This window comes from Elephantulus edwardii, unplaced genomic scaffold (genome assembly GCF_000299155.1).
Source record: "Elephantulus edwardii isolate Elephantulus edwardi_28Jun2011 unplaced genomic scaffold, EleEdw1.0 scaffold00165, whole genome shotgun sequence".
Classification (NCBI taxonomy): domain Eukaryota; kingdom Metazoa; phylum Chordata; class Mammalia; order Macroscelidea; family Macroscelididae; genus Elephantulus; species Elephantulus edwardii.
The window spans coordinates 4,476,163-4,493,222 of NW_006399915.1; the positions used below are offsets into that span (position 1 = coordinate 4,476,163).

General features: G+C 40.8%; 1 protein-coding gene across 3 annotated transcripts in view; it reads left to right on the top strand.

The window, feature by feature from the left end:
• Window positions 1–2,593: 2,593 nt before the first annotated feature.
• The window catches only part of PVRL3 (poliovirus receptor-related 3), a 183,787-nt gene continuing 169,320 nt past the window's right edge, over window positions 2,594–17,060 (top strand). For all 3 annotated transcript variants that reach the window (XM_006895336.1, XM_006895335.1, XM_006895337.1), the window contains exon 1: window positions 2,594–2,753. In XM_006895336.1, the coding sequence (XP_006895398.1) occupies window positions 2,594–2,753 (160 nt within the window). The remainder of the gene's footprint in view (window positions 2,754–17,060) is intronic.

A 17,060-nucleotide genomic window follows, 5' to 3' on the forward strand; every position in this document is an offset into this window, starting at 1 on the left:
CTCTGGCTGATGATGTTAACACCAACACAAATTATTATTATTATTATTAGAACATAATGTATGTATGCACATAAAAAACCAGTATGGTACTCTTTCAATGCTTATGTATCATCCATAAACACTGCTATGCATACTTTGCCTTCACTTTAGGTCAGAGACTAACATAATGACAGCAGGCCACTAATCTAATTTTTATAGATATGAAGGAAATATATATTTTAAAGCTCCATATCATCCTTTTGAGTAGCACTAAACCTGTTAATTCCTCATGGTCTGTGTAGCAATTGTACATGGTCCCTATATTACTCTTATTTTGGCATCGTTTCAAATGTTGGCTCAATTACGTTTCTGGAGACTAGAAACATCCAAGCAAGGCTAGGGAAATGAAAATTGGCTAGCGATATTAAAAATCTGGTTGTTTAACATTTAACTGAGTATCAACAACGTGTTAAAGTGCTATCTAAACAGATAATTAGCTAGGCGATGCACAGTGGGCTCTGTCTAAATTTAGCAGTGAAATTAGGTTTAGCAATGCGAAAACGGGAAAAGAAATTTTCTCAAGGGAAATGGTGGTGTCAGCACAGCTGAGGAATGTCACAATAGCTACATTTCGTCAATTATGATCATCATCAGGGGATCTGTGAGCGATGCAGGACAAGGTTTATTCATGAGTGCATCCTAAGGATAGGTGATGGAAAGGAGTGGCTGTAGAAGACAGGCTTACAGGGGACAACAGAGGCAGGGTGGCATAGGACTGGAAGAAAGGAGGGAGGTGGAGGAAAAGAGGTACTAGACGGAACCTGAGGAGACTGGACTGGAGGCGGAAGTTAGAAAAGAAGGTGGGTAGAGAGCAGAACAGTGTGTCGCTTTGGAGATGAGTAATACATTGAAAACCACAGGGCGGAGGGTAGATAGCCTCTAGTGATTGAAGGGGGAGGACAGCGTAGATGTAGGCAAGCCTTAGTTTAGCTGAGGCAGGCTCTTCTCTGGGCGGCTGACTCTTTTAAAACATTTTTTTTTTTTTAAATTGGAGCACAAGTGTGAGTTCTCTGGTGGACAGCAAAATCTACATAAAATTATGGTCTCAAACTCGGGGATGGGCGTCTGCCTCTAATCAATCCCTGGCCACTCCACACTCTTCACTCAGCAACCCTCATCCCCGTAGGATCCCAGTGGTTCCAAGGTCAAGGCACCTGGGCTGAGCGTGGCGGGAGAAGGAAGAAGGCAGGGTGGGCAGCCATCTGGGATGAGGGAGGGTCGTGCTGAGACTACCTACGCTCCTGTCACGGGCTAATATTTAATACTTTCCAAGGCTGCTTTTCAGCAATCAGTCAACAACTAAAAGGAAAACAGGCAATGAAAATAAAAATCACACGTGCCAACATGCATACGAAAATCAAAGCAAAACACCACCGCACTCGAGGCGCTCCGATGGGGTGTCCGTGGCCTCCTGTTGCCAGTCGCCCAGCGCGGACAGAGAGCAGTCCGGCCACTGGAGAGAAAGCCAGAGAGAACGAAAGCAAACCTTCTTGGGGCCCCTCTTCCCGGGCCGGTTCCGCTGTCCCCTTTAATAACAATCAACCCTCGTAAAGAAAAGAAGAAAAACACTCGTAAAAAAATCGGCCTCCGCGAGCTGGGGGGGAGATGGGGCTGGGAAAGGAGGGACCAGGAGCATAGCTGTCCCGCGGAGCAGAAGAAAGGAGAAGTCTCTCCTTTCATCCCCTATACCCCTGCCAAGGAGGGCGAGGATAGTCCAACAGGCTGCGTCTAGCTTCTAAACAGAAACCTTCAGCATGGACGACGGAAGGGCAGCCCTCTCCTGCCTTCCCCTCCCCACATTCTCGTTGTCCCGGGTCCCCGCCAGAGGGAGAGCGCCGCCAGGGAGAGAACGCCGAACCCAATTGTCCCGCCGCCCTTCGCCTCAGTCTGCGCCGGGGCCACGGTGGACCCGCGAGGGGCGGAGTGGGTGAGACCATTGGAGACGCTGAAAAGGGGGGGGACAAGGCAGGAACGAAGGGCGGGGCGGACTAACCGATTCCAGATTTTTCTTTATAAAGCTTTGCTTTGGGAGGCACCCCGTTATCAAAGTGGATGAGAAGAGTAGGGTTGATTTTTTTTTTTTTTTTTTTACGGGGAGGAGCGTGTGTAGGAGGGCGGGGTGGGTGGAGACTCGGTTTGCACTCAGGGATCAGACGGGAGCGGGAGTTGCGCTCCCTACATCGGCTCTGAGGGTCCGCTTCCTCTCCCCCCCCTCCCGCGCTGGGCGGGGTGGTGCGTTCCGAGTTCCCAGGAGTTCGAGGCGGGCGGGTGCCGGGGGGAGGGGAGTGGCGGCAGCGGCGGTGGCGGCGGCGGGCGGCTCCCGCCTCAGCCTCTGCGGCGGCGTCGGCGACCGCGGAGTGTAGGCAGCCGCGAGCGCTCGGCTGAGTGTCAGCCGGCAGCTACGGCTCAAGAGCTGGGAGTTAAAGACACGCGCGCCGGACCTTCCGCCGCCGCCGCCGCGCCGCAGCCCCTGCTGCCACCGCCCAGAGCTTGAGGCTCGGGGCCGGGCGAGTCGGGGGGCGGGCGGGCAAGCGAGCCGGGGGGAGGGTGGGGGATGGCGCGGACCCCGGGGCCGGCTCCGCTGTGTCCTGGAGGCGGCAAAGCACAACTTTCCTCCGCTTCTCCCCCCGGGGCCGGACTCCTACTGCCACCACCGACGCCACCGCCACTCCTGCTGCTACTCTTCCCGCTGCTGCTCTTCTCCCGGCTCTGTGGTAGGTGAACGTCGGCGGTGGGCGCGGGCTGAAGGAGGCGCGACCACCGAGGGTCCCGGCGCCGCAGCTGGGCTGACGCGAGCCGCTCTCCCGGGCTGCGAGGCGGTTGTGTCGGGCGGTTGGCCCGCGCGGGTACCCTGGACTTTGGCTGGAAACTTTTCGCCGCGCCCGGGGTGAGGCCGAGGGAGGGCCGGGGCCGGCGAGTGCGGCGCAGGCTGCCGGCTCCCCTCCCCCGCGGTCGCTCCGCTCACCGGGGCTCGGAGATGGTGCTTTCTGTACGGATGCCGGGGCTTGGTGCTCTGGGGCTTCTGCGAGTTTGCTCTGGGGACCGTTACTTCCTTGCTCGTTTGCAGAGGAAGCTGTGAGCATGGACTTCAGAGCTAGGGATAACGTGCTGGGATGCTCGCTTGCCGCCTCAATTCCCCCCTCCCCCCCAGTGAAACTTGAGCTCCGAGCCCCGAAACCTTTACGGACCGCGGCCCGGGGGAATGAGACCTTCGGATCCACCCCTCGTTGCCTTCCACCCTGGAGAAGGCACCATGTTTGCCCACCCTGCAAGCATCCCCTGCAGTCGGTTCTTTATGGTCCTTTGGCCCCAGTTCTGCCCTGGCTGCCTCTGGATCTCTTTGCTTGGAACCCGTTGTTGTCTCCACGTTCATGGGACATCTCTCCTACACTGGTCCACCTTCATTTCAGCAAACCTCATTTACGCTAAGAATTTCGTTTGTGTGTTAAATACTTGCTTGCTTCGTCTGTACCCCGGCTGTTCCAACCAGAACATCCTTAATGCTTGTTCCCGGTCTCTTGCTTCCCTCGTGGTGTGTTAGTTTTCCCGTTTGGAAACTGATCTCTTTGTGAGTCCTGTTCCCAGGTGTGGGAGGCTGATGCCTTCTTGCTAAGGATTGTATTAATACCAAAAACCAAACCCTGCCTTTCAGGCTCGAGAAATGGACGAATATGATTATTATTTGGGAAAAATAAGGCCGTCAGTCTTTGGAGATTAGAATTAATGTGCCTTTGAGTAATATCCAAACGGTGTAGGTCATTATTCATTCTAGGGTCATTTGGTGAGGAAGGTGGAGGAACAAAACTTAGGCTCGCGCACAGATTGTGTTTACTTACCTCATTTTTACTGATATGTAAGGAGCTTGGTGCTTCATAAAATTTACATGAAAAAAATGGAAGTTTGCCAGTATTAGTCGTGGATGTCTATGTCTGGAGAGTGATTTAGAAGAAAACCCTTTTTTACAAGTAGGTGTGTCAGGGTAGTAGTTGGTTATGGTAAAGTTTTCATATTGAGGTTGAGTGCCCCTTACAGGTTGAGACTTTGCACTACCACTTTATCTTCACTGTTAAAGCACTGTAGTGACAGGCTCTGATTTACGGGGCATAATGCAATAAATGGCCTGCTGTCTAATCTACACGGTTTCTGTATATCTGCTTCTCACATACTTGGTTTTAAGACAGTTGTTAGTTAGTGCCTTTCTCTCTTTAAAAAGGTGTGAGATTCTCGATTTAATTTGTATGCACTTAGTCCATTGATAAAGATTATGCATATCTCTTAAAAGTTTTATGCCAGGAAAGTTGAAGGGAAGGGTTGATAGTTTCCTATCCAGACTATTAGTACTGAGAGAATAGTATTTGTGCCTGCATAAGGCAGATCTAAATAGGCAAAACCCTACGAAAGACTGAAGCTTGAATAGAGCTGATACAAGGAGATAAATTTTTGCATCATTATTTTTCAGAGTAGTTGTGCAAGTGACGTGTAAATTGCTTTTTGAAGGAACACATTGGTTTTTTTCCTTATAGTATTTTTGCAATAGTATTTTTTTCCTTAAATCTCTTTAATAATATGTTATTAGAGGAACCTGTTAATTTATTTTAGGGATTTAAAAACTCAGTTTAAATAAATTATTTAGAGGGAGTATAAATTGACGTTAGAGAATTATCTCTTGTAGAGACAGACAGTAGCTTTGTATTCTGTGCAGTCCTCATTTAAAGAGCTTCCTTTTTTGTCTTATAGTGTTATAACACCCTAATTTGTGAACCCTTATGACAAGTTTTTTCCATTTACCCTTCTCTATTTTAGAATTTAGTCTTTGAGTAGGGCACACTTGCCATGACTTACGGATGCTTAGTAAGTGTGGCAACACAATTTTAATGTAAGCTGTTTTCTGACATCAACAATATTATAACACGGTTTAGCAAGTACTTATATTTTACTTAGCAGTGTTCATTCACCCATTACAGTCAAATAGAATTAACTCTCCATTGGCTTTTTGGTGTTATTATGTACTATGAAGTAGGAACTGTCTTGAAACTCACCACCCAGTGAGAGATTTCCCTTCTTTCTCCTATGGAGCAGCTGGTTAATTTGAGCCGCTTGCCTTTGGTTTGGTAGCACAACTCTTTACCCACTAGACCACCAGAGCTCCTGTTTACTAAGTATATAGCCAATTTTAAAGTTCAAAAGATTGCTGGGCTTTAAAAACATGACTCTACATGATGATTTGTTAATCAGATTGCTTTACTTGTTTTAGCATATACAGATTCCCCTCCCCCTTTTTGCTGCTGTTTGTGCTCCTCATAATTAGCATGACTTTTAGCTTGTACAGTATCGTCTTTAGCAGAGCATAGTTTTAAAAGAATGTTAGCTTAACTTCTAAAACATTTCATTACTGGAAAGTCTTAATATTTAGAAAGCTATAAATTTTCATTAGATTTGCTGTTTAGTTTGTGAGCGTATATGTTTACAAGTTGATGAACTGATAAGTTTGTTATGCCCCTTTCTTTTTAAGCTTATAAAAGTCCTTAGTTATAAGGTCAATGGGGATAGGTTTGTAGGGACATTTGATTTGATAACTTTTGGTCATTTAGTTCCATATTTATGATGAATATAATTATCATATATAATCAGTAACACCTCACTTTTTCTTTTCACTTATTTTGAGGTTCAACATATTAGCTGGGACATATACTGAGGAAAAATAGATTTTTGAGCCTGAGATTCCATTTGACTGAGCTCTGTGATTTTTATTTTTTTTAATTTAATTATTTTCAGCAAGGTTTTTTCATGAGTGTTTGGAAATGACATTGGAGGAGGAAAAAAGAGAAGAAGATTATTTAGTATGGTATTTTACCTTTTTTACATTCCTGACACTTGGGAACATAGTGTACAAGTAAGGCAGAGTCTTGGCTTCAAGGAGTTGACAGTAAAGAAATAGGCACATATAGGACTGGTTGATGTTTATGATAGGCATTCAGAAGGTTCTGTGGGCTGCCCTCAAAGAGAAGTTCCATAGGTAAAGACATAAATGTGTAATAAAGGAAAAAAAATAGATATTTAAAAATCAATGAACTCATATCGTCTTTCTGTAAGCAGTTTATAGTTTAGTTACTAAAGAGATTATTTGATTTTGAAAAAAGAAAAGACCTCTAGTTATCAGTAATAAATATTTGAAATGTTATTTATACTCAGGAAACTTCAAGTTTCTCATTTTCAGAAAAGGTTATTAATTTCACCTGTCTCCTGGAGTTTTTGTGAGAATTAAATGAAAGAATAGAATAAAGTGCTTAGGAGAGTTCAAGGCACAGTGAGTACTCAAATGTTAACTCTTGTTATAGTGTAGTATATAAGCAAACCAGGCAGGTATTTATTATTTCATACATTTTACTCTGATACCTTAAATAATTGAATATTCAAATGAATTTATTTGCTCTATTTGCATGTCCCATCTTTTTATTACATGTATAGCACAATTGGTACTTGTTAAATGTTTGTTGTTTACAACAAATAGAAAAATAAATAAATATAAAAAATAAATCAATTCAGGATATTAGAATATAGTGGAATTAATTCACCTAGGTAATTGCATTTTCTTTTAGTGGTACAAAATGCATTTTAGAATTTGACAGTGCCCTAATGTCACTTAAAGTGTATCAGTTACTTTGAAAATGTAGGATTTGGAAGGGTGACTTAGTTTGGCTTCTGCTTGTATCAGTGTCGGGCAAGAATCTGCAGTAAATTTGCTATAAGAATCCGTCCAAATTCTTAAAAGATATAATTGAAAGTATCAAATTTGAAAGAAATAATCTAAAGAATCTAAATGTTTCTTTCTTCCAGTTAGCTATAGAAATTGGGAAAAGCTGGGCAATATTGATGGCTCAATTATCTGTATCTTTATACTTAGATTGCTCTAGAGTTTTTGTTTGCGTTCCGTACTTAAAAAACATTTGCCATCAAGAATCACCTTCAACACTTTATCAGTCCCATATATTGTGTAGAATTATGCTCTGTAGAGTTTTCAATGACTGATTTTTCTGAAGTAAGAATGTCAGGCCTGCCTTTTGGTGCACCTCTTGGGAGACTTGAACTTTCAACCTTTTGGTGAAGAGCTGAGAATATTAGCTGTTAATACCACTCAGGGATTCTTTGTTACTCATTCTGATATTATTTAGTTATTAAACAATGCTGATACACGGTTTTTATCTGGAGAGTTAAAAAAACAACCACTGTGCCATTGAACTATTAGTGATGGCCCTCTATCAGGTTTCTGAGATTATAGATCTTTGATGGGAGGAGATTGTCTCAGTTTTTCTCCCTTGGAGCAACTGGTGAATTTGAACTTATGATTATTTTGCCAGGATATTCTTGTCACCTTTATCAAAGGTGTAAAGGTAACAAGCTTTTTCATCTTAAAGCTTTTTCTAAATGGCTCATTCACTGTATTATATATCATCAGTTTACAATTTTATTAAGGTCTGTTGCTTATCTACATAGCCATAGTTTCAGACACTTCAGTTGTTTTGTAAAGAATATTGCTTTATATACTTGGGAGTTTTACCTATTCTGTTTAATATAGCATTTAGGGAGATTGTTTTTCTTGTAGGACTGTTGACCACCATTTATTTTGCTAATTAAGATAAGTAGAGAAGAATTGCCTGTTGTGTTGTGAGTAAATATTTATAATAAACTAGAATTTGAGACGTGTAAAAACATACCACCTCATAATTAGATTAAGTAGCTAAGAATTTACTGTAAGCTTTTTAGTTCCATAGGTAATAATTTAAAGTGTATAATAGTCAGTTATACGTGTAGCTATACAGGGGGGAAACCCATAAAAAAAAATAAGCAAAAGCACCCAGAAAATAAAATTGAGTGTTGTAGATTGGATTTACACTAATAGCAACCTTGTGGGGCAGAGTAGAAATGCCTCATTGGGTTTCCCAAATTGTAAATCCTTTCCCAAGTTGTAATGGATTTCTCTGTCTCCTAGTCTCTGCAGTTGGTGGATTCAAACCACTAGCCTTTCTGTCAGCAGTCCAGCAAGGCTCCTTGACTGTCCATAGATGATGTAATAGTTTTGCTTTGTTTTTATTTTCCTTCCCTGCCTTTATTTGGTTTCTTTTCACTTTAATGATTAAGAAACTCAAACTTGTTTTTTAAAATGGATTGGTTATTGCCCCTTTGACTTTTGCCCTCAGTTTTTAAAGAAGAAACAAAACAACTAAATGGAAACTATTAAGCAGTCTTCTCAGCTTTCCAGGGTGAGCAAAACTAGGGTTTGTGTGTTGGATTCAAATCAGTTACCAGATAATTGTTATCCGAACAACATGGTCAGGCCCGCCTTTGGATTTATTAGATCAATACTTTGCAGTAGAATAGAGGGTAGATCTTAGGGTTCAGGACATTTATGTTTCAGTTAATTATTCTTCTAGCCAGTGCTGTTTATTAAAATAGTGGGGTGTTGGTTTTTTCCCCCCTTTAAAAAACTACTGTGCATTTCTATGAAAGAAATATTTGCTTACTATTGTATTGCAAGGGGGCTCTGGTGGCCTAGTGGATAGGAAGTTAGGATGCCAACTCAAAGCAAAAGGCTTGAATTTACCACTGCTCTGCAGGAGAAGTATGGGCAGTCTCCTATCATTTACAGCCTTTGAAAAACCACTGGAAGGTCAGCTTTGAGTCTATTCTGACTTGATGGCATAAATATTATATTGCAAGTGCTTGAACCAAAATCAAACTCGAAAAGTGTTTCAACTAAATTCAAACTTTAAAGGAAGGGCTTGGAGTAGGTGATAAAATATGATTTTAGGAGTTTACCAACAAAATTAAATTTCTTATAGAATTGTCCATGTAATATCAACATAATTTGTAATTTTTTCATGCCACATTAAGAATATTTTTTAAATGAAATTAGTTTTAATATATTTTATTTAACCTAAAATTCAAAGTCATTGTCATTGAGTCAGGTCAAACTCACAGTGATCCTCCTTTGGGTTTCCAAAGCTGTAAGCCTTGATGGATCACGTAGAGATAAGTGTTTTGAGGTGCTGGAGACTAGTAGCCTTTTGGATTGGAACATACCTGATTAGCGTAGTACATCCAAAATATGATAACTTTAGTGTGGCAATTGATGTAAAAATTTGAGATATTTTAGATTTTCTTTTGTAGTAAGTCTTCAAATCCACAATGTGTTTTACATCACAAATCATTTCAATTTGGAGCAGCCACAATTTACGTTCTCAATGGTCTAGTGTGTTGCTGGTGGCTAATAGACAGGGCGAGTCTAAATTATTGTATCTGAAGTTTATGGCAGTTGTCAAGCCTTCCTCATAAGGCTTGTGATGGCATTACTCTTCTTTCTGAATTCTAACTTTACACAAAGCTTTGCCTCACTGTTGTTATGTGCCGTCAAGTTGCTTGTAATTTATAGCGACCCTATTACAATAACCCTGCAACTTGCCCTATCCTGTGGCAACCTTATTGTCTCTAAGACACCTACCGTCATTATCCCTGTCACTGAATCAATCCATCTCATCCAGGGTCATCTTCCTTTATGATGTTCCTTCACCCTTCCAAGCATGATGTCCCTCTCCAAGGACTGGTCCCTTCTTGTAACATGTCCAAAGTATGTCACATGAAACCTTGAAATCCTTGCCTCCAAGGAGCAGCATGGTTTCATCTTCTCCAGGAGTAACCTGTTTGTTCTTCTAGCTGTCCATGGTATATTCAGTATTCTTCTGTAGCACCACAGCGCAAAGGCATCAGTTCTCTTTCATCCCTATTCATTGTCCAGTGTTCTGTTGCATAGCAAGTAATTATGAAGACTGTGACCTGGATCAGGTACACCTTAGTCTCTAGATTGACGTCATTGCTCTTCAGTATTCTGGAGTGGTTCCTTACAGCAGCCTTTTTCCCAGTGCAATTCATCTTATGATTTCCTGGCTGCTGGTACCAAGAGTGTTGATTGTGGAGCCAAGCAAACTAAAGCTGTGAACAATCTCAGTCTTTTCACCATCTATCATGATGCTGCTAATTGGCCCAGTGGTGAGAATCTTTGTTTTCTTGATGTTGAGCTTCAATACATATTGAAGGCTGCAGTCCTTGACTTTCTGCAACAAGTACTATAGGTCCTCCTGAAGTTTCAGCATGCAGTTTTTATGCATCTACATAATGCATATTGTTGATGAGTCTTCCTCCTATCCTGATGCCACACTCACCTCCTCTTGGAGCCCAGCTTCCTGGATGATCTATTCAAGCATATTTAGGTTTTCTTTTTTCTAATATTGCTCTTGTCATGTGCATTCACTTTGATTTTGAACTCATTGTGAAAATCTATTACAGTGTAGAACTGCACAGTAAATAAAGTCTTTACTAGAGGAGTCCTTGTGACTTGATGGATATGTGTCTACAACCATTTATGTAGCATCTCATTGTTTAAGTCATTACATCACTAAGGCTTTTTAAAGTCATTACTTTTCTCAAATAACTGGAAGTTCTTTTGTGATGTGTGTTCTTTGCTAATTAAGTTTTAGACTTTGTGTTATTTGAAAGTATCATGGCACCACAAAATAAATGCAGACTATTTTAAAATTATATAGAGCTTGAAATTTTTCTTTGTTAATAACTTTTTAAAACATTGGCCTAATTTGCTATACTTTAAAACTACATTAGTAGAGTACTTGGGTTGATTTGTGATTTTTATCCTCCATGGTGAAATAAAAGTAGCCAGTTTTCACTCAGATATTCTGAATTTTTGTACCTTTAGGTAAAAACTGAATATCTTATAGTCATTTTTTAATGAGCTTTTTTTAAAAAAAAAAAAATTACTGTGTGTGTGTACTGTCAAATTGGATTTGACTAGCACAGGAAGGAGATTGCCCCACCTTCTCCAGCAAAACATTTGGTGGATTCGAACAACGTACCCCTCAGTTGCAGTGCAACTTCTTGCCACTATGCCACCAGAGCTCCTTTATGGTAATTTTTAATATACAGACAGTGATATTAAAAGGAAAACAAGGAATCTTTACTACCTTTACCCTCTTCTTTTACAGGAACAAAGAGCTCTGGTAGCTTATTGTTTAGGAATTGCTCTATCAACGCAAAAACAAATAGTTCAGTCCACCACCTTCTCTGTGGGGTGGAGGAAATTGGCAGTTTTCTCCCATGCAGTGTATAGTCTGAAAACCCGCTGGAGGATCAGTCATTAGTGGGTTCCAACTTTGCAGTGAGTTGTTTTGTTTGTTCATGTAGGGAAGAAGTTGCCTTTAGGGTGCTGTCTTACTTCTTAACTGTAGGTTTGAAATAGCAGGTACCTATAATGCAGCTTGATCTAAGTCAAAGTTTTATTTTTGTAAGTCAAAATTGAAAGAAGACTGAATGTAAAGGTGAAAATTGAAGGTTGTTTGGTGCATTTGGCCATAACTGTTACTATTTCTGATATTACTTCCTGGAATTTGAACCTTTTACGGACATTTTGAGGCCTCACAAAGACCCCTCCTGATTCCTGGATTTAAACTATAGTCCTTATTTGTTTGTCTTGTCCAGCTTCTTATCTTCCAGTGAGTGCTAGGGCTAAGGAGTCCTTCCCTGTTATTAGTTTTAAAATGTGGTGGTTATCCACGATAGATTTACAGTGGAAAATGCATACTGGTTCTGGTTATTTTTATGTTTAGAAAATGCTTGCCAAAATATTTTCATGGGGTACTAATCTTATTTAATCTTAAGATGATGTTCTTTGGAAAACCCAGAACCCAGAATGCCTGTGATTGAGAATCATTGGGAGTGAACAGAGTTAATCATATATCTCCTGTCAAGGAGAGTCAGAATGTGAATTAGTTTAATAATGATTCTGATAAATTCTAAATAAAGTATCCAGCTTTATAAATTAAAGAAATATATGTATGTTAAGCATGTTTCTGAATGTGCAGAACATGCTGTGGTAAACAGTCCACCCTTAGAGAACTTTATGCCCTTGATTGTCTTGGAAGAGGGTGTGTATGTTCTCATTTCCTCCTAGTTGGAATCAACTCATGGTTGACCTTCCAGTGAGTATTTAGAGGCTCTAAATAGCATGGAAGGGCATCTTTCTCCTACAGAAATGATGAGGGATTTGAATCACCCCTACTAACTAGGACTTCCAGAGCTCCTCTGTGTTTCTGTGTGTTACCTATGATTTTGCATATTTTTGATCTTGAAAAATTTGACATTCTGAAAGGAATGTATTTTTGTTCTTTAGAGTTCCAGATGACAAAAATTGTTGTGGTTTTGTATACCCTAGAATGCATCTCATTTTATAACACATCTCATTTTACTTTGGATTTGAGTTTTAGAAAGAAAAGTAAGTAAATTTTAGAATTTGAGCCTTGTGATGGAAATATGTAATTCTTCTACTGGGAGGAAGAAGAACGACCAAGAACCAAATAAAAAATGCACATTGCTAGGATTTTGTTTTGGTGTTGTAAAATTACAGTGTAAAATGAAGTGTATTTGGCTCATGGTTGCTTTAATTTTGGATAAGCGAACTAATGTATTGGTAAGCTGGTAGATTAATTTCATACAGTTACCCTATTTGTATCAGTTGGTGATGATGGACTTAGGTACAGCAATGCGTTCAAACATAATTGTGATTGTGAAGATGGTAGCTAGCAACAACATCCATGATAGGTGTGATTGCCACTACTGGAATATATTAGGCTGTAGTTTTTGAGGATTTTTTGTTATTAAGACTTCTCTTTTATCTAGCTACTGTGGACTAACACTGTATTATTTTTTATTGGTTTGACTTTAAGATATTCATTCATAGCTCTGTGTTTGACTCCAAAAAGTACTCTAGGTGTACTTTGTCTAACACCTATCTGTTTATTCTGTTTGGCAGTCCATGGGTTATTGAATACTCTTTTCCAAAACTACAGCTTAAAGGCACCAATTCTGTCATCCTTATTCATTGCCCAGCTCTCTGGTACATAACAGGTAATTGGGAAGACCATTGACTGAATCAGGCGCACCTTAGTTCTCAAAGTAACATCATTGCTTTGCAGCATGTTGGAGAGATCCCTGATGTCATACTTCCCAATGCAATATTGTCTCCATCTTTCATAATGTTGACTCTAGATATTGTAGTGAGGACCTGTTTTCTTGATGTTGAGATATAAACCATTACTGAAGGCTGTGGTCCTTGATCTTGTGCACCAAGTGTTTCCTATCCTCTTCTCTTTGAGTAAGCAAGCAAAGTTGAATCATCTGCATAAAACAGTGTGTTGATGAGTCTTCCTCCAATCCTCATGCCTTTTTTTTCTTCATAGAATCTGACTTCTTGAATGATTTGCTCAGCATACAGATTCAGTAGGTATGGGAAAAGAATACAACTCTTAACACTGTACACTCTTCCTGATTTAAAATCATGCAATGTTCCCTTGCTCCATATGGGAAACAGTTTCTTGGTCTAGGTAAAGATTCCAGATGAGCACAATTACATGTTCTGGGATACCCATTCTACTCAGTGTTAACAATAACCTGTTCAATCCACACAGTCAGATGCCTTTGCATAGTCAATAAGACACAAATATACATTCTTCTGGTATTAACTGTTTTTAGCCAGTATTTATCTGACATCAGCAGTGCAATTCTTGGTGCTGTAGTCTCTTCTAAGACCAGCTTGAGCTTCTGGTAGTTCCATTCAAGCCTTTTATTAAAAAAAAAACTGGTTTATTTACAAAGTGCAAATACATTGTTCTTCAACCCATTTTTGACGGATCTTTAATAAAATTTTGCTTGCATGAGATAGTAATGATAATGTTCAATACTTTCCACCTTCTGTTGGATCACCTTCCTTGGGGATGGGGACAAATATGAATCTCTTTCTGTCAGTTGGCCAGGTAGCTAGTAGCTATCCTCCCAGTTTCCTGGCATGAAATGGAAAGCATATCCAGGGCTGAATTTGTTAGTTTGAAACAGTTGGTGTTCTGTATAGTTAGAATAGTGGTGAGATTATTTTCTATATTTAAGAGTTGTTGTTATGTTCCATCAAGTTGGAACCAACTCATAGCTGGAACCAAACTCATAGGTTTTCAGAAACGAAATCACATGGAAGGCGATTGCCCATTTTTAATCTCCGTAGGACAAAAATACCACTAACGTTTAGGGTTTTCAGGGCTGTATGTATACCTTTTGTAGAAGAGATTACTTCATCTTTGTCTCACAGAGAAGCTGGTGGATTTGAACTGCCAATCTTTTAAGAGTTAGTACCCTAACGCTTTACCACTTAGTAAAGCTCATTACTATCAAGTTGGAACATACTTATAGCTGACCCTTCAGGTTTTCAGAGACTAAATTCTAGGAAGGAGATTAGCCATCTTTCTTCCATGAAGCTACTGGTGCATTTGAACTGCCTGCTGTTGGGTTTACAATACAAGTCTATTCACTGGGGCTCCATGATTTCAGTTTATTATGGAGTCAGTCAGTAAACTTGTCTGGCTTTCAGACTTGATTACAGATACTTTTGTTCAATTAAAACAATTGAAAAACGCTTTTTGGTTTTGTTTGTGTTTTTCTAGTTAGGAAATTCAAGTGGAAAAACATAATGGCTAACAGCTCTGTATTTCTTACAAGGCTTTAGGACTAAAACGTCAGCATTTTTCCATTAATTATGTGTTAGCTTGTGTGACTATATCTCAGCTTAGTTCATTGCCCTTGCTCCTCCATTGGGTTTCCTAAACTGTATATCACAGTCAGAAGATTGCCCATTTTTCTCCTTTGGGGTCACTGTTATCAGGGTATATGCCATGGTGGTTGTAGTTGTTATGTGCCATTAAGCTGACTGCAACTCATAGTCACTCTCTGAACAGCAGCTGTGAACCTTGCTCCTATCCTGAGCCATTCTCACTGTCTCTGACACACCTATTCCCATTACCCCAGTCACTGTATCAATCCATCTCCTCCTGAGTCTTCCTCTCCTGTGCCTCCCTTCCACCCATCCAAGCACTGATGTCTCTCTTCAAGGACTGGTTCCTCATGGCCACGTGCCTGAAGTATGTTAGATGGAGCTTCAAAATTTTGCTTCCATGAAGTAACCTGGTTTCAATCTCTCAAGGACAGACTTCTTTGTTCTCTTGCAAGTGATTGAACATGATATTTTAAATGCTCTTTTCTAGCATCACAACTCAAAGTCATCAATTCTTCATCTGTCACCATGAGTCATTGTCCAGCTCTCTGAGGTGTAGGAAATAATTACAAAGACTGGCCTGCCTGCATCAGTCATACCTTAGTCTCTAGGCTGACATCATTACTCTTCAGTACTTGGAGAATTTTCTTGACAGCAAACTTTCCTAAAACAACTCTCTTCATTTCCTGACTTCTGGTACCAAGACGGTTGATTGTAGATCTGAGCAAGGTAAAATTGTTAACAATCTTAATCTCTATGCCACTAGTGTTTCCTAATGATTGTAGCAGCCTTTGTAAATATTTGCTGCCCTTGTTAAATTTAAAGGAAATATTATATGAAAAGGAATTGGCAGCCAGAAGAATTTAATGAAACAACATATGAGCAAGAGCCTATGGTGATGAAGGAAGAAGTTCAGACTGCTTTGAAAGACTTGGCTAAGAAGAAGGTCTCAGGAATTGATGGTACACCAGTTGACATATTTCAACTAACAGATGCTGCCCTAGATGTGCTCACCAAGTTGTGCCAAGAAATCTGGAGGACAGCCACCTGGCCAACTGACTGGAAGAGATCAATATTTGTTCCCATCCCAAAGAAAGGTGATCCCACAGAGAGTGGAAATTATCGAACAGTATCATTAATGTCACATACAAGCAAGATTCTGCTGAAGATTATCTAAAAATGACTGGAATAGTACATCAGCAGAGACCTGCCAGAAGTCCAGGCTGGGTTTAGACAGGGTAGTGGTACTAGGGATATTGTAGCTAATGTTAGATGGATCTTGGCTGAAAGCAAGGAGTACCAGAAGAATGTCTGTTTTTGTTTCGTTGATTACACAAAGGCATCTAACTGTGTGGATAATAACAAACTGTGGCTAACTCTGAGAAGAATGGGAATCCCAGAACACTTGATTGTGCTAATGTGAAACCTATACTTGGACCAGGAGGCAGTCATCATAACAAAGCAAGGAAACACTCCATGGTTCAAAATTGGGAAGGGTGTACACTGTATCCTGTCTCCATATCTTTTCAATCTTTATGCAGAACGGATTATCTGGGAGGCTGGGCTCTATGAGGAGAAATGTGGCATCAGGATTGGAGGAAAAATCATCAATAATCTGTGTTATGCAGATGACACAACCCTGCTTGCTGAAACTGAGGAGGACCTGAAGCACTTGCTGTGGAAGGTCAGGGACTGCAATCTTCAATGTGGATTGAGGCTCAGTATCAGGAAAACAAAGATTCTCACCACTGGGCCTATTGGCAGCATCATAATGGATGGTGAAGAGATTGAGACTTGTTCACAGTTTTGGTTTGCTTGGCTCCACACTCTTGGCACCAGCAGCCAGGAAATGAAAAGACGTATTGTGATGGGAAAGTTTGTGGTTAGAGACCTCTCTAAAGTGCTGAAGTGCAATGACGTCAGTCTGGAGACTAAGGTGCTCCTGATACATGTGATGGTCTTTGCAGTTACTTACTAAGCATTAGAGAGCTGGACAGTGACTAGGGATGACAGAAGAATTGATGGCTTTGAGCTGTGGTGTTGGAGAAGAGTATTGAATATACCGTGGACTGCTAAGAAAACGAACAGGTATGCCCTTGAGATTGTGAAGCCAGGCTGCTCCTTGGAGACAAGGATTTTGAAGCTTCATCTGAATATACTTTGGTTATGTTGCAAGGCTGGACCAGTCCTTGGAAAGGGACATCATCCTTGGGAGATTGGAGGGACAGTACAGGAGAGGAAGACCCTCTATGAGATGGATTGATTCAGTGACTAGAGTAATGGGGGTAGTTGTTTTGGAGATGGTGAGTTTGGCACAGGATAGGGCAGAGTTCAGGGCTGTTATACATAGGGTGGCGGTGAG